Source organism: Seriola aureovittata, chromosome 22, assembly GCF_021018895.1.
Source record: "Seriola aureovittata isolate HTS-2021-v1 ecotype China chromosome 22, ASM2101889v1, whole genome shotgun sequence".
Taxonomy (NCBI): Eukaryota; Metazoa; Chordata; class Actinopteri; order Carangiformes; family Carangidae; genus Seriola; species Seriola aureovittata.
Window position 1 is genome coordinate 6,326,362 of NC_079385.1, and position 21,339 is coordinate 6,347,700.

Sequence of the window (21,339 nt, forward strand, 5' to 3'; positions counted from 1 at the left end):
TGGATGGATGGATGGATGGATGGATAGATCAGACTGTTCCCAGGCTTTACTTGAAAGGATTTGAATACACGGCAGAGGGAAGTGAATCTTACCAGCTGTAGCCTTTTCTATACCAGTAGAAATATGTAAATAATTCCTCTGGCAAGTGTCTCATTTGTCATTTGATGTCTTGATGGATGCATCAGAGGAATTCCTATTACCGCATGTGAGGCGCATACATACATACATTCATACACGTTCTCACTTCTCTCTTCCTGCCTGGAAAGTTTTGGAAGGCTCCATATCAGCGTGATTTACATTCACATCAGTAATTCTCTCTGTAACATGTGACTCTGACGAGTCCTTTTGTTATGTAACACGATTAAATGAAATTAAAGTACAAAGCTGTTGATAGAATCGATGGTTTACTGTGGGTCTGTGTAATGAAATTTCTTTTCCCAAGGAATCGATGAGCTCTGTTCCCCTGGTGGACTGTGTAATTACAAAACCCTCATTAGATTATGAAACTATACAGCATATGGTGTGAGGATGAGATTCCTTTGATGTGCTCTTGTAATGACTGCAGCAAAAAAAAAAAGAAAAAAAAAAGAGAGAGAGACAGAGAGACACTTGCCTGCCGTTACTTCATTTAAATCTCTTGAAAGAAATCAAAGCTTTGAAAGCGAGATTTTCTGTTTTCAACTCCCCCGCCCTCCGGACGCTCCCCCAACTCCTCTGAAGTGACTCAGATACCAACCTGGAGTCTGGCAGTGACCCTGGAAATGTGTTTCGACACACCAGGGCCAGCGGTGTTACAAACTTTTTGATTCACAGCGAATGTTTGTCATTTTGCCAAAGGATGTAGAGAAGAGGGAAGCTCGATGTTTGAAGCGCTCGCTCCTCATCGAACATGAGAGAGACGCTTCAGGCAGCACTTGTCTTCAGCTCTCAGTGAAACACGTCACAGACTCCATGTTTGGAAAAGAACAGCCGGCTGGGAAACACAGTCATTCACAATAACTATGTTTGACTGGCAACAGTGTCTACAGCAAGTGCACAGTGTCTGAAAACCAAGGTCCCTTTAACAAAAACTCAAAAAACAAGAGCAGTATCCCATTCCTCCCAGCTCTGTGTCTGTCTGCAGCTGAAGAACCTCTCGATTACATCACTTCTGTTCTGGAAACATTTTTTTTATTCCTGTTATTTCCCCAAAGAGAAACATTTTTAAAAAATGAGAGGCGTCAGCACTGCAACAAAAAAGCATGAAAAATCCTCCACAGTAATCAGGATTCACCACTTCTTAAACTGTGGGTTGAGATCCAAATTGACTTACAGGTTTGTTGCTGTTGAGTCCCTTTATGGCAAGGATATGAAATATTTTAATAAGCCTGTTTCCCAGAGCAATGAGAGCTAATTTTTCACTGGGGTCCTCAGCTAAAATCATTTAAGAGCAGCTCATCTAGACCACAGAATTATGTCTAATAATGGGAAATTTGAAGGTGAGATGGATAGGAGGGTTTCAAACAAGACAGGAATCAGCAGCAGGCTGTCAGGGCAGCAGAGTGTCAGTGTTTCTCTGTCACTTAAAGCTGCAGGGAGTAAATAATCTTCTCTAATCATCCATCACTCAGGGTTCCCACGCATCCTGGAAAACAGTTGACCAGTTTTCCAGTTGTGGAAAACACATAGAAAATGAGAGAAAAAGGAAAATGTGCTGGAAAATATTGTGTAGTCCTGGAAAATCATTTCAACATTCTGTTATATTGCAGCAAAGTTATGTTCAGGATCATGTGGACGATCAAATGCTAGGCTAGTTTATGGACGACAGTCATTTTGAAGAGGCTATCGGTTTTGTTTGGCAATGCTGTGAACGCATCCCGAAGTCACATCACATACTGCAGGTTGGATGATTTAAACTCTCAAGAATGTAATGTACGTTATACACAAGCTCACTGTTGGCTGCTCACTGTCGTAATTTATAAATTATCATATTCTTCCCAACTTGTTTTAAACAGTTGAATAATGGGTTATGGGCTGTTTAGCTAGCTAGCTTGTTTTGCCTGTAGCTAAAGGTTTAATGTTTGTGATTCAACTCTGGTGGAGCAAAGGTTTCAAATGCGTGTTGGTGTGTTGGTTCATTGCTGACAGTTGGATAATATTAAATGTGAAACCAGGGTCAGAACAATGAATGGAAGCCCAACTGTATGTTAGTCAAACACCGGCTAAATACTCGCTAACAGCACTTTTTACTTTCCTAGCATCTTTGTTAGCGTCACTTCAAACCCCATGTTGCATTGTTAAGGTAAAACAGACCATAATATGACATGAAATGTTTAACTTTAACCCAGCGGCAGAAAATAATCTGAGCAAGTTCAACTTTGAATCGCACATTTAGTCTAGATTTGTCAGTAAGGAAAATTACAGGCTGCTGTTTAGTTATCAGTAATCAGGGTGTGGTTAATGGTTAATATAACTCGTGAGAAAGAAGTGTCAGTTTATAAATGAATAATGATAATAATGGTACATTTTATCATTGTAGATTTAGTTGTATTAAATTTGTTGCGATCAGTTTGTCATAATTTCATAATTAATTAAACACGTAAGAGATGATTTCATAGATAAGTATAGCAGAGTTTGGGCTGTATTATTTTAAATCAGACTTCCACAGATGGGAACATACTGGTGTATGCTGTGATTCCTGTCCGTCATATGAGTGAGACACTGAAAATGTCCTGGAAAATGAGAAAAAAGCGGTAACCCTGATCACTGCAACACACAAGACTCTCAACTCTGCTGTTTGATGTTTTACACCCACCATTGTTATGTGCTCACGACTGTCCCAGAACAACTCGAACCAAGAGCATCTTCGATGTTACACATCAGAAATACAAGTGGTTGTGAAATAATAACTGTACAGAGGCCAAGGTTACAGCATCATCAATGCCAGGTAGAGAGGTAGAAAATAAGACATGTATTCCTGTAGCCCAGATGATTTGATATCAAATTTAGATTTGAGCAGCTTAAAGTCTGGGTTGCCTCAGGTGAAACAACCTGCTGTTTCCTCCGATCTGGCTAAAAAATTGTTGCCAAACTGCAGTGACTATGTTGAATCATTTCCCCTCCCCGAGGACAAAGAAAAAATAGTCATTATCCACAGGCTTGTTTCATTTTTCACAGAAAACAGACTCAGACTGGGTCAACATGATTATAACAGGAGGTGCTGCTCCTGTTGACGGGGGAAAAAAAAAGACCATCTGAAACAATTTAACAGGAAACTACAAAGCAGGTATTGATCTGTCTCTGCGTTTCAAAATAAAGTGACCGTTTCACCTGCTGATTTACATCAGAACGCTTCACTTTACTCCACACTGTGATTTCAGCCGCTGTGATAACAGGATTCAGGATGGGCTTCGTTCAGATGTTTGGCTGTTGATTTGATAAAGCTCAGCCTCCCTTCTGAGGTGACGAGCTCGTCGACGACCATGATGTTAGTGGGGAGTTGGAATTGTTGACTGAACGCGCATCAAGTCGTCAGGTGACTTGAAACATTTGGTTTGGCCGTGAAAGGTTGATGGTAAATTTTGCACAGCGACAGTCTTGCTTTTATACATGTGATAGAATCGTTCACTGATGCTGTGAGACACGACGCATCGTCAGACATGACATCTGATCCGCTGCAGGTGCCTCGTAGTATTTCATCAAGGCTTTGACTGAACTATTTCAGATACCTGGTGATGTCACAGTTGGTGGTTTTAATATTAACCTTTTGAGACTGGATGAGATGTACACATGTAGTATATGATTTTGTTGTTTTTAAGATGTGACTGATGCATTGGGATTCGCTGAAATTCAGGTTAGGAAGGCAAAATCCATCATGGGAAATGTTTTTCTTTTTTTTTTTGGCGTAAAAAAGTTTTTAAAGTTGTGGTTCAGTCAATGGCTGACGACCTGAGAGAGGGGAGCGATATTGAAGCAGATTACAGCTGGAAGAAAATGACAAAAACAACGACTTAGAAGATTCAGTCACTGATTTCAACCTGCTGAGCTGCTAACCAGTTAGCCAAGGCCCAGCGTGAGACATGTTGGAAGAGGAGGAGGAGGGGGAGGATTGGCCAGCCAGTATCTGTCACTAATACCTTTTATTTCACAGCCTTTCTCAGGCAAATGTGCTTGTTTTTTTCAGCCATATCCAGTTTCAAGGGCAAAGGCAATGATTTACAATGCAAGTCAGAGGTTTAAGCTCTCAGATGGTTTCTATTTCATGTTTCTATCTGCTTCCGAGTCTGAGCAATAAAGGTTTTAGTGAACATCAAGTCAACGTTTTATTTTAGAGGGCGCCTTAGGTCTTAATGGGTTAACAATGACATTTTATCCACCATCACAACCTTTCTGTCGAAATCAGTCCTGTAAACACAGTCACCAGCTGAGTCAACACCTCTCTGACACAGAACCAACAACACCTAAATATACTGCAAGAAGCTTTACAGTCAGATTTATTGCATATATAGAGTTTCTGGATTATATTAAGATGCAGGAGGTGTGTCTGAGTATAGATTTCTTTATTCTTTCAGCATTAAAAGCATGAAATCATCGATTTACATGCACAGCAGTCATAGTCCAGGACGTGCGCGGTCAGCGGCGGATCACACGCTTCTATACATACTACTACACACAGACCACTCCAAAATCATAAAACACCTTTTCAGGGGGTTTTCGATCTTTTCTGCCACTGAATGAAACCCTGCACCAAAATGTTTGAGACTGAGGAAAAACGTCACCAACAAAATCCTTCACAGGTCTAAATCCTGCTGCGGGTCTATGTGATGAGAGAGCTGCCCACAACCACCTGTGGAAAGGCGGCTCTTCTGCGCGCGGTTGATTGAACATCCAGTTTCATCCGCCAGTCCCTGTTGTGTGTAATTTTACACATGGACAGTCCAGCAGTGTTAAATATTGCAATCTGACATGTGGACAGGATCAGTCAGAACCTAACAGTAAATAATGTGAGTAATAATCAAGACATATTCAAACGGTAAGATCATCTAATCCTGACCGCCGTCACTTCTGTCAGGACATTTTGTACTGAAAGTTCAAACTATTTTTGTGTGTATCCATATAATCAGTAACGACAAAACAATCCATCCTATCTGCCGCAAAGAAATAAAACATGTTAATAAGAATATCTTCAGTTCACTTGCCCAGGTCCAGTCTCCAAACCTGAACCTGAACCGATCTGTTACCTGCAGTTATCTCTAATTCAAAGCTGGACCTGACTTAACCCGTTAATATACCATGTTAATATGAGTTAATATAGACCGGACTCAGAATTAAAGATCGGCTCAGAGCACAGTGCAGATACCTTCATTAATTATTGAAATCTTTTGATGAAACACTGGGATTAAATGTTCACTGTTCCTGTGTGTTTTTCTAAATACTAACAAATCTCCAAACCCTGTGTGAGGTTGTCAGGGCTGTCATTTTATTTTTATCCATTGTATAAATAAGAACTGATATTTTACATCTTACGAGTCTACGAGTTTATTGGGCTTAAAAACATAAATGAGCGTTTTCTAATATGTGGAGGAGGGGAAGAAGTTTCACTCAATTAGCCCCTAACCTTATTATTTCCAAAACTATAAGCAGCATCCAACATACATCAGCTGCCTGTTAATCCTACCGCCGACAGTATATCCATATGGAAGCCCTGAAAAGCAAAAAAAAAAAAAATGTTTCATTGCCTCTTGAGGGTTGTTTTCACAGATGAAAAAAAAAAACCAAAGCTAAACATCAGACTCGTACCTCCAGCCTCTGAGCTAAAAGTCCTACATGTGATCGGTTCTTCCATCAAAGCTTATTTCTGACTTCCTGAAATCTTCCTGGCAGAAAGCCTTTGCAAATTAAAATACATTTCTAGCCAAATGAAGGAAGAAGGAAGTAATGTTACATAACTTGTTAACACACATTATATCTACCTTGTGTTTAGAATGAAGTGGATTTTTTTTTTTCGCTTCTTTCTTTTCTTTTTTTTTTTTTTTTTTTTAGGGGATTGGGGGGGTCTTAATTATTTTCTTTATTCCCTGCCTCTTAGCGCTTGTTTTCACAGATGAAAGATAACAAAAAAGAAAAAAATTTAACTTGCCATTCAGGGCTTCCGAATATTTAGGGCAATGTACAGTGTTATGAAAGTTCACACTTAAACTAGTTCATGTTCATTTCTCATCTGGACTATTCTTTTCAGTAGAACCTCCATCCATCCATCCATCCATCCATCCATCCATCCATCCCTCCGCAGCCCCCAGTCACTGCCACATGACTTTAAACTACTACTGAGAAAAACAGACGGAGACTCCTGTTAAAAGCCAAGAATAACCAATGTCAGTAAATGTTTTACCACTTAAACAATGTGTCATAAAGCAGGACGGCTCTGAAGTGATCCATGTGGAAATGTAATCGACTATTAGCACATTTGTCACGATGCAGAAAATGAAAAAAGAGGAGCAGTAAAGCTAAACTCGGATACCGCCGTAAAACACAGTTCTTCTTCTGATGTTTGGTGCTTTACTGCACACTTGTGGTGCGTGGACGTGATGTGCAGTGATATCTGACACAAGGCTTTAGTTACACAATCATAGTTTATTACTGATGTCATCACTTACACAGACAGAGGGAGTGTTAGCGATACCTACTGAGGTGACCAAATTTAAATCATACTGGAGGAACTAGTTGAAAACAGTTGTGGGAACGTTGTTGTTATTGTTGTTGTTGTTGTTGTCACCCAGTTTTCATTTACACTGTTGTTGTCCAGAGTCTGAACTCAGAGCTGTGATACACAAACAGAATCAGAGTGATTTTCAAATAAACCAGGACTGGATCCAGCCGTGTGTCTGTCAACATCTGGTTTGATCAGTTTACACCTGACACAGCTCTGCAGAACTTCAGCAGTCCTTTTAATATGAGTGACGTAGCGATGAATGTGGTTGTGTATTTCTTTGAAAATCACCCTGAATATCCGCCGCCTCGCCGCATGTTTTCATCCGTATGTGAAACTACATTTTGTCACAATTGACCGATTTTAAAACAAAGTCACAGTTTGTATGAATAGTTGTGATGCTTACAACATACCGACCTGCTGTTCACCCTGGTCAACTTGTGATGCAAAATCCCCTGTAAAGAACATAAGACTCTACAAATTAACACATAGGCAAAGTTCACCATTGTATTCCACTACGAGCAGTATAGTGTCAGAGGGTAAATCCTGTCGTCCGGTAGGGCCAATCACATGGAGTCCTTCAAAGAAGAAGCGTCGACTGATCAGTACCATTTCATAGGATCTACTCCTCTTCAGATGTCCATAGAGTTCAGGAAGAAGCATTCAGAGTTTTCCAAAGATAAACTGCGGTCCAGAAGAAAGGAAGTCTCTATTTACAGAAAGGTCCTCTGCATTATTACTCTCTTCTCCTCTGATGATCTAACAAAGACCAGAACTGTAGATTCACCTGCGAAGAAGAAAATCGGGTTAAAATAAAATGAAATCAAAGCTACGGCAGCGTGTGTTTTAATGTAATACACCACATCTCCATGTGTTCAGATATCTTCTGCATAATGTGCGAGTGATAAAACACCATTAAAACAATGGACAGATACCGTGGATGAGCAGAAAGAGAGAGAGAGCGTGACCTGCATTAATAAAACTCAGCGTTAGCAACAGATGATCCGAGCACAAAGACACGAGTCTCCGCCCACACTGATGGAAACAATTATAAAATCAGATCTATTAATCGGCATTGAGACCTTTTTCTTTCACTTTTAATGTCGATGTGAAGAAAAAAACACTGTGAGGAAAAATAAGAATAAAGGTTTCAATCTTTTTTGGTCAACACAGACGTCACATGGTGAACACTGTAGCAAACAGGTGCTTCTTGACAGATAGGGACCAACAGTGAAGGGAAACTGCATAAGTGATTGATTATACAAACAGTATTTTATCCATGAAAATATTGATTATAGCAGCTTTAAGGTTCCGTCTCTGGGAACTATGAATACTCACTGTAGTTTTCATAAAAATCTGTCCATTGGTTGATGATGTTAGCGGGAAAAGCTTATTTTAATTCAGCCATTTAATGAATTCTACGTAATAAAAAAAAAAGTAAACTTTATTTGTAATGTGTCTTTGAAACCAGAGTTATAAGGTGCTGTACTGTGCAAAAAGAAGAAGGAAAAAAAAACAGGAAATAACTTTGTAAATTTTGTAAAATAATATAAAGATTTTATTTGCATTTGACAGCAACGTTATCAGCTCCTCAACAAGCAGCAGCTTCACATCTACACAGGTCAAACGTCTGAGCAGGTGAAAGGCAACATCCAGTGTAAAGGTCAGAGACACCTGAGGGATTCATTCAGATTCAGTGTCATCCCAGAACCAACGGACGTGCAGTAGACTGGCCTTGAACCATCGGCGTATTGATCTACCAGTTCGGTTGTTCTACAGTGTTCAGGATAAATGATTCTGCGGATGGGGACCGTGCTCCACACTCCTCCCCTGGTCCGATGCTGCCAGATACTCTGAAGACCTCCATTCTCCTTGAGATTAAATTGCCTGTCATGAAGCCTGGTGTCTGACTGGCAGCTCCTCTGCTCTTCCAAAAAGTGCATTCTGGGAAAGACTCTCGAGGAACATAACATAACAACCTTCATAACGACGTCCGCTATCGATTCCAGACGTCTGTCAGCTGCCACGTACGTTTGACGGACTGAGGGAAGCTGCGCCGAACTTGTAAGGCTCCATTATCGATGCTGAACTCTTGATAGGAAACAGACAGCTCTGACAGCGTGGTTAGATTAATTCATGAATGGATCGCCTGACACCGAACAGGGCAGAGCGGCAGCGTGGCACTGCACAGCTTCTTATAAATCATCCTCAATTATGCAGAAAAGCAAAAACAATCCGGAAACCATCAGGCCATCACTTCACAAGAAAACCTGCATAATCATATAAACACAGGCTAAAGAGTTCCCATAAATCCAGGTTGGTGCAGCACTTTGCTGGTCGCTGAACAGCCTGCAATAAATTCCCCCCCTTTACAGAGCCATTTTACATTCTGAGCTGCCACTGTGATTAATGTGGGACTAATTTGAGAATAATTCCACGCCGAACAGACAAAGAGTGGAGCGTCTTTCTGTCAGAGGAGAAGAACGTCTTCAGAGATGGATATACTCTGCGTCTCACTTCAGGGGTGGGGTGCTGTGGGGATCATTAACAGTCATTTGAATGACTGTCTGAAACAATGCTAAAAATACAGACAGGAAAACCAAGTCTTCAGTGGGTGTTGCGTTCGTTTAATTGGTGGCTGACAAGTGCTAATTTAACTGGCAAAGGATTCATTTCCTTTCAGTGCCTGAAGTAAGGTTGGCTGAAAGATTTAACACAGCAGGTGCATGGGCTCGTGTTTGTGTAATTCAGCCGTGTAATTGGCACACTGCAGTGTCCTTCTCAGCAATATGCTTTGTTTTTTTTAACTACTAGTTTGAGATTTTCACAGAATTTTAAAGCTGCACTAGGCAAGATTTTTTTTTTAAATTTTTTTTTTTTTTTTTTTTTTAAATGTGAGAATCTGTCCGTAAAATCAGCAAAAACAGGAAGCAGGGACACTGCAGAGTCACCTTTACCCAAATGAAGCTTTACTGTCGGAGGTAATCAACACGTATTGTGACTGTTCTGGAGGGAAATCAGTAGGAGAGACGTCGCTACACATTCATTTTAACTGTAGCATAGAAATTTAGCTGATTAGCAGGAAGGCGAGAGGGTCGTGACGGTAGGTGGGGAAAATATTCAGGATTCATTTGTCAGACACGCCTTGTTATTATGACATCCTGCAAGTGTGTTAGCAGCAGATGTAACGTTGCATCTGCTGCTAACACACCCACAGGACAAACAGTACTCTGAGAGGAATTGAGTCTGCTGTCACTGAATATTCAAGGTTTTTCTCTTTTACTGCCCCGGGTGGCAACAAGAGTTTACACGTTGTTGAGCCCTGAACGTTCGAAGGATTGACTACCCAGAAAGTTCTGTGGTGTGACACAAGTGGACTCATATCAAAGCTTTAGGGTCTTTTTGTGATCATTTTAATTAGAGCAATGTAGACTAATATGTTTCTTTTTTCTTTTCTTTTCCTTTTTTTTTTGTTATTGTCTGATTGTCTATTATATCACAGTAACACCAGACAGAAATGAATGACCTGAAAGCAACAGTGAAGTACAGTTTCTCGTTTTACTACAATTTTCCATCAGAATAATTTGGAAGGTGCAATTAAAACTGCATCAAGTTTTAAAATCCTCCTTAATGCAACTTTAAGAAAGCAAAACGCTATAGATTTCCTCATCTGCTCAGACTGAACTGTGAGTCTGGTAAAACATCGTTAAAAGCAGTACAAACAGTGTTGTGAACAGGAGTGCTCTGTACACAGAGAGCTGTGCTTGCTAACATTAGATCTTTATTCACACTTATCCCCGCTGTAGTATAAACACTGTTTATGGGATTCGTTGCTTTCTAGGATTCCTGTGTTAACGAGTCCAAAAGACACGATTTCAGCTGTTACCCCCTCGCTGCCGTTTGGGGGTTGAAAGCGTATAAACACCACGGCTCTGTTTGAAGACCTGTCTTCCCCGCTGTGTCCTGGGACTTTCAGCAGCCAATCACTGCACTGTTTACACGGTGAATTCGCGAGGTGTTTCCAGTGCATCTGAAAACGTTTCTGGTTCAGAGTGATAGAGGTCAGTGTAGTTGAAGGTTCTGGGTTTATGTGGTGCCCCCCCCCCCATCTGAAGAAAGGGTGACCCCCCGCTGCTTCAGCTTGCAGAAAGATTCGAAAACTTTAGAAAGTTGTTTCTCTCGCTGAGTTCAAAGGTGTGCGAGATGAATCCGCTGGGTGGTGATGATGCTTTGAACTGGTTTTTGTTGTCTTTGTGGATTGTACACCCCGACTCACTCTTCCTTTCTGTCTCTGGAGGACTGACACCACTGGGAAACGTGGTTAATAATACCATTTGACACGGGAGGGAACACCACACAGTAAATGATATGCAAATGTTCTATTTGTACAATGAAGTAATACTGAGACACAGTAATGATCCCTGTTGGGAGTTTCTGTATTGTTCAGTTGGATGTTTGGTCCACAAAGAATGAAGACAAGTTAAAACTTCAAATACAAACAGATTGATTACCTGGACTCTGCTGTGAAGCATCTGACGTTACCAAAGCTGGTCTCTGTCCGCGGAAATCTTTTCCAGTCATCCATGTTAGAAGAGACAAGAAAAGAAAAGATATGTTCAGCTTTCATACGTAAAGGTGTCATCAAGACCTGATAATTACCAAAACATTTTTTCCAAACATCACCAGACATCCAGGCTTGTCTCAGTGGCCTGGACTCATTAAAGAAAGAAAAAGAAAAGAAAAAAAAAAAAAAATATATATATATATATATATATATATCCCATTCTGAGGTCCCGACAAGTCCCTGAATCAATAGCCCCAGGCTCCAGGCTCCTGGCTCCAAGCAGGTGTGGTGCGGGCAGTTTAAATAATTAAGTACATGGAGAGAGGCAGAACTGAAGTCCACGGGTCGTCATAACACGGTGAAGGATATGGGCATCGTGTTACAACGTTAAAAGCAAGTAATTGGAGTGAGTAATTGGCCAGTTTGGCTGCTCAAAGTGGCCCGAAAGTGCTAAGGAGACATGGCAGCCCATTGATTACAGGCCCCTGGGGGTCCGGAAACCGACTGCAAACATTAGCTGTTTTTAGGGTCGAGGCGGGGCAGGTGACTGTAACAGAAGCCACAGCCTCTTGACTTTGAAGAGTCGCTAGTGTGTGAGGTCAGATTCAACAGGTTTGAATACAATACAGTGACAGGTTTGTCTCTCAAACTTACCTTTGTAGTTTTGATCTTGTTCCCTGTAGCGCAGCTCCAGCCCTTCAGATCAGGAAGGACTTTGCATTCCTCCCCGTCAAGGCACGGATGCATCTGACACCACCACTTCTGCTCCACTATCGAGGCTAGCGGACAAGAATGGAGGTCAAAAAATGAAAAAAATTAATCTTATCGTCTGTAGCCGTCATGCTAGTGTTCATTTATTAAATGTATTACAATAAAACCTAAACGACAATGGGACAGACGAACGCATGATAACTAATTATTGTTGAAATGCAAAGTGTAATTCAAAGACCTGAACGCATCTGTGAAATCACACCCTGTGTCTGATTGGTTAAATAGTGCCTGACCCATTGGGCTAATTAGCAGAATCACATATTCCAGTAACATTAGCCTACATCCTACCTAACCTAACCAGTTCTGATTTATGGAGCAAACTGCAAAAGAAAGAAGCAACAAAACAGTTCAGGACGAACCATGAACACAGACAGGCCAACATCCGCAAAACAACAAGCTAACGTAGCATCATTAATGACTGTGGATGTAACGTTAGCGTTACTTTCATTTTTTGTGTTGTTTCCTGTGGATGTCAACTATTTATATCTTCACAGACTTTCCCTAAAAAGATGTTACTGTTAACATCATCTGACATTTATGTTAGCTTATGTTAGCCTACCTTTCCGTGAATGTTGTTGTGCAAAATAGGCACCAAATCAATTCACCTTCAGCTTCATGCTCAACTCTGCACCTCTGCAGAAAGATCATTTAGATGACTTTGTTTTCTTTGTATTTATTTCAGGACAAGATTTTCCACATTTCCATGATGTTATGAGTCTGATATGAGGCGTCTCCTCAAACACGCCGTGTCACATTTTTGACAGCTGTCTGAGGTAAGTGATGTAACATTTGCTTTTTGACTGGCAACGCTCACTAACTCTATTTTGAGCCTTTCCACACAAATGCATGTTGAAGACGGGAAAAGGGGAAAAAGCTTCAGGTCTTGATCCGCCGCAGTGAGAGAGCATTAAACTTCTGCTACTCCATCGTACAGCACATTATTTAAATGCATTACAGAGGTCATTATCTATGTTCCACCTCCCCCTCCACCAGCATTAGTGTTCTTCCTAATGAAGAGCTGGTTATTATAATCCACATGTAACTCCGGAGCCTCACTGGAGTAAATTGCACAGAATGGATTCTTTATGACAAGAGGGAATCACTCTGTATCTCACAGCTGTGGTTGTAGCAGCAGTGCGGTGTAACAAGTGCATCAGGTCAACTGCGAGCAGATGGTGGTGGTGGTGCAGCAGCGGCTATTAAAAAGCCACAGAGGTTTCCAGTGAAATGAAATGGGAGTATTGATAACCAAACATAGATAAAGTGCAGGGGATACATTTCACTGAGCAGTTAATGATGCTTTAAAAACACAAAGGCTGAAAACATCTGGGAGCAAAAAATAGATTCATATTTTATTTTATTTATTGTAGCAGTAAAAATTTCCTATACGGCTTTGCTTTGACCTTGAGCTCTTATTCATAAATGATCAGACGTGATGTTTTTTTCACATTTAAAGGGCTCGCGACTCAATCCTGTTAGAACACAATGAGTGGTGTGAGCTGATGTATTAACTGTTTTATGTAAAATCGAGTCATTCATCTTTTAATCAAATGGAGAAATGCCTTAATTACATCCATGTGCCTGCAGTGAAGATCACAGTCTGAGTGTCTTTGGATTGTGGCCAAAGCATGTAGAGTGTGTCGTCATGTAGTTCTAGTTCACTGGTAATTTTGCAGTTAACGGAGCACTTCACAAATTTTACACATCAATTTCAGTTTAATTGTCAATGGGAGCATTACTTGTTATACTGATGGTAGATTTTTAAAAAGTTGATTTGATGAAGATTTATTGGCCAAAAGACCCGTGTATGTTTTTAGATTATGACCAAAACCAGGAACTAAAAGCCTCTGCCGAATCAATTTGACAATCCTTAAAGGCCCATATTGTATAAAGTGAGATTTCCACGTATTAATACTGTAAAAGTATCAAACCGCTCAGTCCAAAGGGAAATGCACACAGCCTGTATTCAGAAACTGAGCCTTAAAGCTGTCAGGACTTTTGTAACTTTGTGATGTCGCAACAAAACAGTCACTGCTCTCAGCTATGCCCCAAGAGAGGCTCAGAGCCTCCTCTCTTCTGATTGGCTCACCGACCTGCTGTTGCTAAAACTCCAGAGAGAAGCCTGAGAGAGGAAATGTAAAACTACACTGAGATGGTTTTTGGTTCTTAAAACCACAAATAAATCTTCTTATGGATCAACACTTCAAATAAAACATAGGAAAAGTGTAAAATATAGAGCTTTAAAATCTGTCTCTTGTAACTGACTGTCTACATTTGATCTTATTAAACATTTTCAGGAAAGGTCATAGTAACATTACATTTTCATTTTGATGCTCTGTGTGTGTTTCTTTCTTATGTGAACTTCATGACTCAAATAGACCAATGCAACTAAGTACATTTACTCAAATGCTTATTTCAGTACAAATGTGAGTACTTGAATACTTTCTCTATTGCATGCCACTTTAAACTTCCACTATACTACACAATAGGAAGTACAAAATATATTGTACTTTTTACTCCAATACATTTGTTTCACATTCATTTAGTTACTTTGCAAATTAGGATTGTTATCAGTTTAAAAAACCTTGTCGGACATTTAACTAAGCAACCATATATAAAATAATTCAAATTAGCTCCGCCTCCACCAACTACAACAGTAAAATGCTACTTTCACATTAATGCATCAGGAATAATAATCAAATAATATAATTCATTATAGTATTACACTGACTTTAGCTTTTAATTCTTGCAGTGCATTTTGATAATAATACGTTGATATACATTTTTAATGCAGGTTGTTTCCTAACAGAACTAATAGAGTAACGGAGTATTTTTATGCTGCTGTACTGCAGCTTTGGCCTTTCATCAGCTGATCTCATTTATCAGGTTAAAATGAATCCATCCTCTGGACCTCAACTGTGAACCACTTTGACTCCAGTCCAGTGGATTAATGCTGATCTAAGGCTGAATGCAGAGGCAGACTGATGATTCTGTGAGTAACTGATGATGATGATGATGATGATGTAGTTATAGGATACAATCTGTAAATATCCCTTCACTAAAACTAGGGGCATAAAAAGTCAGAAGTATTCTTTGGATTTATTACAATGTGTTTTCTCAGCACCAACTAGAAGGTGCATTTAAATCAAAAGTCTCCATGTGATTGAGACACTTTCAGTAAAACTTTCAGGTATTTTCTGCATCTTCTGAATTTCAAATGGATTCTTGTTTTCTCAAATGTCTGGAGGTTCATTTATCTTCATATGAAGAGGTGATTGTCTCACAGAGTTGAGCTAAAGGTAAATCCCTGGTTGTAGAAGAAAGAATAATTAAAAGGTTAAGTGCTGATCATTTTTTCCTAAGATCACCCATGGAGCTTTAAACTGAGGCCGGTGGCTCACAGCTCTAATTTGCAGAAAATGTCAATTCTTAAATGTCAAGGAATAGGTCAAACATGATTGGGTCCAGAGTTTAGCCAGAAACCTTCGCTTTTCAGACCAAAGTGAAGCAGCCACTTCAGCCGAGTCGGGGTCTGACCCATTAGCATGCTAAGAGACCCTCCGAGTCATTGACTTTACAGTGGACAGCTTCGCGCTCATTCAGAGGTGATAAAAGAAAATGTCCATGAGCCAGAATTCAGCAGACAGTATTCACTGATGGCAAATATCATGTCATTCAGTCAGACAGGAGATTCAGGAAGTACTGGCAGTATAGCCGCTAATACTGAGAGATACTACTCCCACCAGCCACGACTGCTACTACTGCTGGATACTCAAACCTTTACTACAGGCTTGTTTTCATATAATTTACTACAGACCTCCTATTAATTAATATTTCATAGTTTTCCCCAAAACTGATTTTTTATTTTTGACATCACAGATTCCATTACCTGATTTGTTATAATGTAAATATAACACACAAATCATTTTGTAAATTAAAAACAGGTCCATTTTACAATCTGAAAATGCAGAGGAGTTGTGGGGTGTTTTTCAGCCCTGAATAGTGTCTGCAGGCTTCCTCACAGTTTGCACCCCCAGCAACCACCACCAAGAAGACAGAGCAGCGTGTACTGTATGTTAACTAAGAGGCAACATCCATCAAATAACTTACTACTACTTATATAGCTTAAAGACACACAGTAATAAGTGAAGATGACTCAGATGAGCATTTTGACATGTTGAAACTATATAAGTGAGGGGGAAAGTATATTAACTTCTTTGTCTGGCACATTGTGTCCCTTATCTTCCATCTTTGTAGTCCACTCATGGAATGGAACAACAATATCCATGAGCATGATCTTGTGTCAAGGATACACAAATGTTTTGCATTGGGGCCAATTCCTGGAGTGTGAGTCAGTTCAGACTCTGGTGTGTCACGCTCTTCTCTTTTATGCTTTTCAGTGCACCTGCAGAGCCTTTAAGCCAGGTGAGCGGTGAACACTTTAATCCGTCTGCCATTTTATAGTCTCAACAATTTATTGAGAAAATAATTAAAACCCAGAGCGTATGAATTTTCAGGGCCCTATCTGACGCCCGGCGCACAGCACAAGTTTCTCTGCTGGTGTCAGACTGACGCATTTGTCATTTTCCTGTCCACGTTGTTGGGATATGTTGGTCTCAAGATGAGGTGTGGTCAGGTGCTTTGTTGATACATTGTGTAAAGCGAATAATCAGTTAGAACCTGGTCTGAAGTCAACAGCGCAGTTATGTTAAGGGCAAAATATCAAGAGAGTTATATGCACCTAAATAGGCGGGTACACAGGGTGCAGAACTGGCTTTTAAAGGCAACGAGAGATGGCACTCTCATTGGTTTATGGCATATTCCACCCAAAACACACCCATGATTGATTAAGAAACTAAATACAACCCTCTTGAACCATGTGAACCACGTTTTTCTGCTGTAAAAATAACAGAAGTGGATTTACACACGTCCTGAATGCACCTGCTCGACCATGAACCTAGATCATTAATATGCAACCCTTAAAGTCAAATTAATATATTTGAATTCATGCAGTAATAAAAACCACATTATTACTCATAAGGACTTGTTAATGTGTAAATACCTGCAGCTGTGATCTGACAACAAACTGTGCTCTTATTATATGATGTCCCTTGCCGGCGACTCTCAGAAATTACACTTAAGTGGGGGTAGTTAGTTCTGAAATATTGATGATCTCAGCAAAACTAATCCTCAAGATTTGGGGAAAGGAGTCTCAGCAAAAAATAAATAAAAAAGATAACCCATGAAATATTTAGCTGCTGCAGCGTACCATCTACACATGACGGAGCGGCTCTGGTGGTGCCGGCCACTTGCCCGGGAAAGCAGGAACACTTCACAGTTTGTGACCGCTCCTCGATTTTGTTCTTGTTGCAGCAGCGATGCAACGCCACCACCTCGCAGGTGCCTGTACGGACATGGTGAGCTGCTGGAGAAATGACAGGAGAAAGGGAATAATCAGCAGTGGTGCAATAGTTATAACCCCCATCCACACACCCACTCTGCCGGCCTTGGATCGAGTCCCATAAGAATCTCTCTCCTGGGTCTCTATCGCCTGCTCTGTCTCCCTCTCATCTGTCTTAATAATGAAAAAATTACCAGGGAAAGCAGTTTCATTAAAAGGTCCTTTTTATCAGAGGGTTCAGTTTTCCTGTCTGTGCACACACTTATTCTTAAAGTATCGTTTCTGGTCTTCATCGTCTTTAAATCTGACCGTTTTCATTGTTAGAAATTAAAGGGGTGGTCCAGCTATTTAATTCTCCACTTCCATAAAGTTGGGTGACTCACAAGGGACTTCATTTCCCATAATGCAACATTTTTTTTTGTTAGACTATGGCTGGTTCAGTCAATATCCAAACTGAACAGCTTCACTTTGTGACATAGGCTTTCTATTATAAATGTGTAGTGTCGGAGCCCAGGCCAGGATTACTCTGATGACATCACGCTGACATCATCAAGGTTTATTTTCTCAGACTTGACAAAACTCCTCAAGAGCCACAGAAGCAGTTTATATATAAAAAAAAAAAAAAAAACAAGTCTCTGGAGTTTTAACTCTCAAACAGTGCATGCTGGGAGGTTTGTTAATATTCTCATTTTGTTTCTCTGAAAACTTAATTCAATGAGGTCAGTGAAGTGTCAGCAGCTCATTCATTCAACTCATCATTTTAAATGAGAAGACCTCAAGTTAAAGCGACTGAATTAAGTAGAATTAATTTGAAATTAAGAACACATACACATTAAGTGAACAAGGCAAGGTTGGTTGATTACACTAAATTACTGTACTGCTTAAAAAGTATTTAGTGTATGCCTCAGAATTGTTCCTTTAATCAGGATTCAAAACAATATAAGTCAAGGTTGGAACCTACAATTCCCATAATGCCATGCTCTGACTCTTCCCTGCAGGTAAACCCCCAAGTCTTTGAATCCAAACACCCCTTTTCATAACAGAGTTTTTATTACAGATTAGGCGACTTAAAGCTGTAGTAGCACTACGGAGCAATGTTTGGTTTGAATCAACATTTGGTGGTGATGCACAAAGAAACACAGCAGTGCACCTGTAACAGCAGAAGAAGACGACTGCTGAAAATGAGCTATTAGCTAAGTGATGCACAGGATGAATATACAGTGTAGTGGTAAGAAACACTGAATGTAAAAATAACTTTTTTGTTTACTAGAAAACCCTACAGGGTACCCTTTAGGGTGAAGCCGAGATGACCCTGATGATGTCATCATGGTCCCTTTTAAGTTCTTGATTGGATGATAAAGCTTTCCACTGGAACCAAAATGATTGTAGTGCTAGCAGCTCTTTGAGCAGTGTAGTTGAGATAATTAAGCAGGATCAGACATTATAAACATCATTTTTTTAATCCTAATCACTGTGTTCGGAAATAAAGAAGGTGCCTTTTAAATAAATAATAACTCAGGTATGAGAGATGGTAATGATTGGAACGCAGATATGTGAAGGGGAAAGTGCAGTGCTGCAGTATTTGGAGCCAATTTCCAGATCACGCTCCATTGTCTGAATTATTTAGAGCCTGAGCTGCTCCATTCTCTTTTAATTGCATGTGACATTTTCATGAGGTGTCCTTCTGCAGAGATACTCGCTGCCACCGAGGTAAACAGTAAATCTGCGATAACTGTGTGAAACTGGTCCGAACTGTCTGCACTGTAGCAGCTCAGCTAAACACAGTTAATTACACTTTTATATCAGTGTGTTATATGAGTTAGTTCCATCAGTTTCCAGCAACTGGAACAAGCAGCAACTGAGACTATCGGAGAGAATCTGCTGAGACAGAATGATGTTAAACCTGTGAACTGTTGAGTATCACAATACCTCTGAGATTTACCTGTGTGTGTGTGTGTGTGTGTGTGTGTGTGTGTGTGTTTTCTCTTAGAAACTGAAAACATAGCATTTTAAATTAGCTGGAAATCTAATATTCCTCACACCATATGTTTTTCTCCCTCTTGTCTGTGGTTGGATCACTGATATGCTTTACACTCAGTTGCCAGTTTATTAGGTACACCTGGTTAAAACTAATGCAGTCTAATGCAACAGACCTGTTATAAATCCCCCTTCATGAAGGTTATAATCTTTAGTCAGCTTTTGTTGAAATTGTTTTAAACAGGTGTTGATTCAACTGTGTAATCATGGTGGAGGATGTAGTTTGTGGTGCTACTGAACTCTACTGCATTATACAGAGAGGTGTTTGTTATTTAGCCTGTTCTCACTGATATAGCAATCCAAATTGACCATAAATTTAAAGATCGATAGGGGTAGATGTCCATGTGTTGTTTGATTATAAAGCAGGTCTAGGTTCTATATTAATACTGTGAAAGTATCAAAGCCTCAGTCCACAGAGAAATGCACACAGCCTGTATTCAGAAACTGAGCCTTAAAACCAGCCGTCAGGACTTCTGTAAGTTTGTGATGTCACAACAAGGCAGTCACTGCTCTCACCATCCAACTTGCAAGATTTGATTTTTCTGAGTGTTTACCTGAAATCTGCTATATTTTTATTGGATCACTCAGAAAAAAGTTAGCCAATCAGAAGAGAGACTCTGAGCCTCCTCTCTTCTGATTGGAATTGAGACAATCCTGAGAGAGGAGATGTAAAACTACATTGAGATGGTTTTTGGTTCTTAAAACTGCAAATATATCTTCTTACAGATCAACACTTCAAATAAAACACAGGAGAAGTGCAAATATGGGACCTTTAAATCAATTCAAACTGAATGTAATAACCTTCATGAAGGATGATTTATTACAGGACTGTTTTATTAGACTGGCGACTGAATGTATAAGTGACCAGCAGGTAGAAAAAGGACAGAAAGTCAAATATATAAAACAAAAAGACAGAAACAGGAAAGGGGAGTTCCATTTCTTCCATGTCTGCTCTAACATGACCCCACCCCCCACTTCCTTTGTCGTACATCAGAACTAGTGCAGGTATTCGCCCCGCAGGAGCAGGATACATTCTCATGCTCAAACAATAAAAGCTGTGACAGACAAACACGTGGCAAGCTGAGCTGCTTCAGATGTTTGTGAGAGAAGTGCTGCCAGTGTCTCTGTAAAGGCCGAGCTTCACACTGAGGCTGTGGTGTTTCTGACTGGATGCCTGCTCAGCTTCCCCCGCCAGCAAATACACACAAAAGCATTTCACTCAGTAATCAATGTGTCCTGCTAACGCACAGTCCAGCTGTAAATATGCTGTGGGTCCCTGCCGCTGCTGCTGTTGAGGTTGTGTTTACTTAATTTGTGTCTTTCAAACAGGTTGCAGTTTGATTCTGGTTTTTTGAAATGAAAAAAATCAAAAGTTTTAATGAGGGTCATGCAAATAGAAATTGTTTCATTGTCCAGGTTTAGACATTTTATATATCCAGGACCTAAAAAACCTCACCAAAGATAAACTACTATCTATACTCTGGCTTGGCTGAATACTCAGTGGTTATTATTTATTTTTACTTGTCTTTTTAATTCCTGAATAAATGACTTACCTTGTCATGGCTAATCAAGGCCTGATGCTGAGCAGCAACATAAAAATAGGACTGAATCACATGAATCACATGTTTGTCTTTAGCAGAGCTGCAGTGATCAGCAACGTACTGTTCGTTCTGTACAAAATGAAATATAACGCAGTGAGTGTGTGCTTTGACAGGTCTACTGATTTCCACTGATTTGATGTGGTAAAGGTCAAAAACAGAACAATGATACTTGGTGCAGCTAATGTGCCAGTCTTCCACGTACAATATAGTGTGCTGTAATAATAATAAGAGTAAATGACGCATTATTTCTCACGTTAAAGCCTCATGGCCGACAGGT

At 40.1% G+C, this 21,339-nt stretch overlaps 1 protein-coding gene and 1 long non-coding RNA gene across 3 annotated transcripts in view; one reads left to right on the plus strand and one right to left on the minus strand.

Moving 5' to 3' along the window:
- The window catches only part of LOC130163320 (uncharacterized), a 91,644-nt gene that overhangs the window by 22,783 nt on the left and 47,522 nt on the right, over positions 1 to 21,339 (plus strand). Inside the window, exon 2 of the long non-coding RNA XR_008826462.1 lies at positions 12,706 to 12,796. This is a non-coding gene — a long non-coding RNA (uncharacterized LOC130163320). The remainder of the gene's footprint in view (positions 1 to 12,705; positions 12,797 to 21,339) is intronic.
- The window catches only part of LOC130163318 (chemokine-like protein TAFA-2), a 62,403-nt gene continuing 47,656 nt past the window's right edge, over positions 6,593 to 21,339 (minus strand). The window contains exons 3-6 of one of the 2 annotated variants that reach the window (XM_056367441.1): positions 17,293 to 17,445; positions 11,907 to 12,031; positions 11,200 to 11,256; positions 6,593 to 7,475 (exon numbers count right to left, since the gene is read on the minus strand). In XM_056367441.1, the coding sequence (XP_056223416.1) occupies positions 11,227 to 11,256; positions 11,907 to 12,031; positions 17,293 to 17,445 (308 nt within the window). In that variant the 3' untranslated portion in view covers positions 6,593 to 7,475; positions 11,200 to 11,226. Of the gene's footprint in view, positions 7,476 to 11,199; positions 11,257 to 11,906; positions 12,032 to 17,292; positions 17,449 to 21,339 lie in introns of both variants that reach the window. The other variant, XM_056367440.1, reaches the window with a different exon arrangement.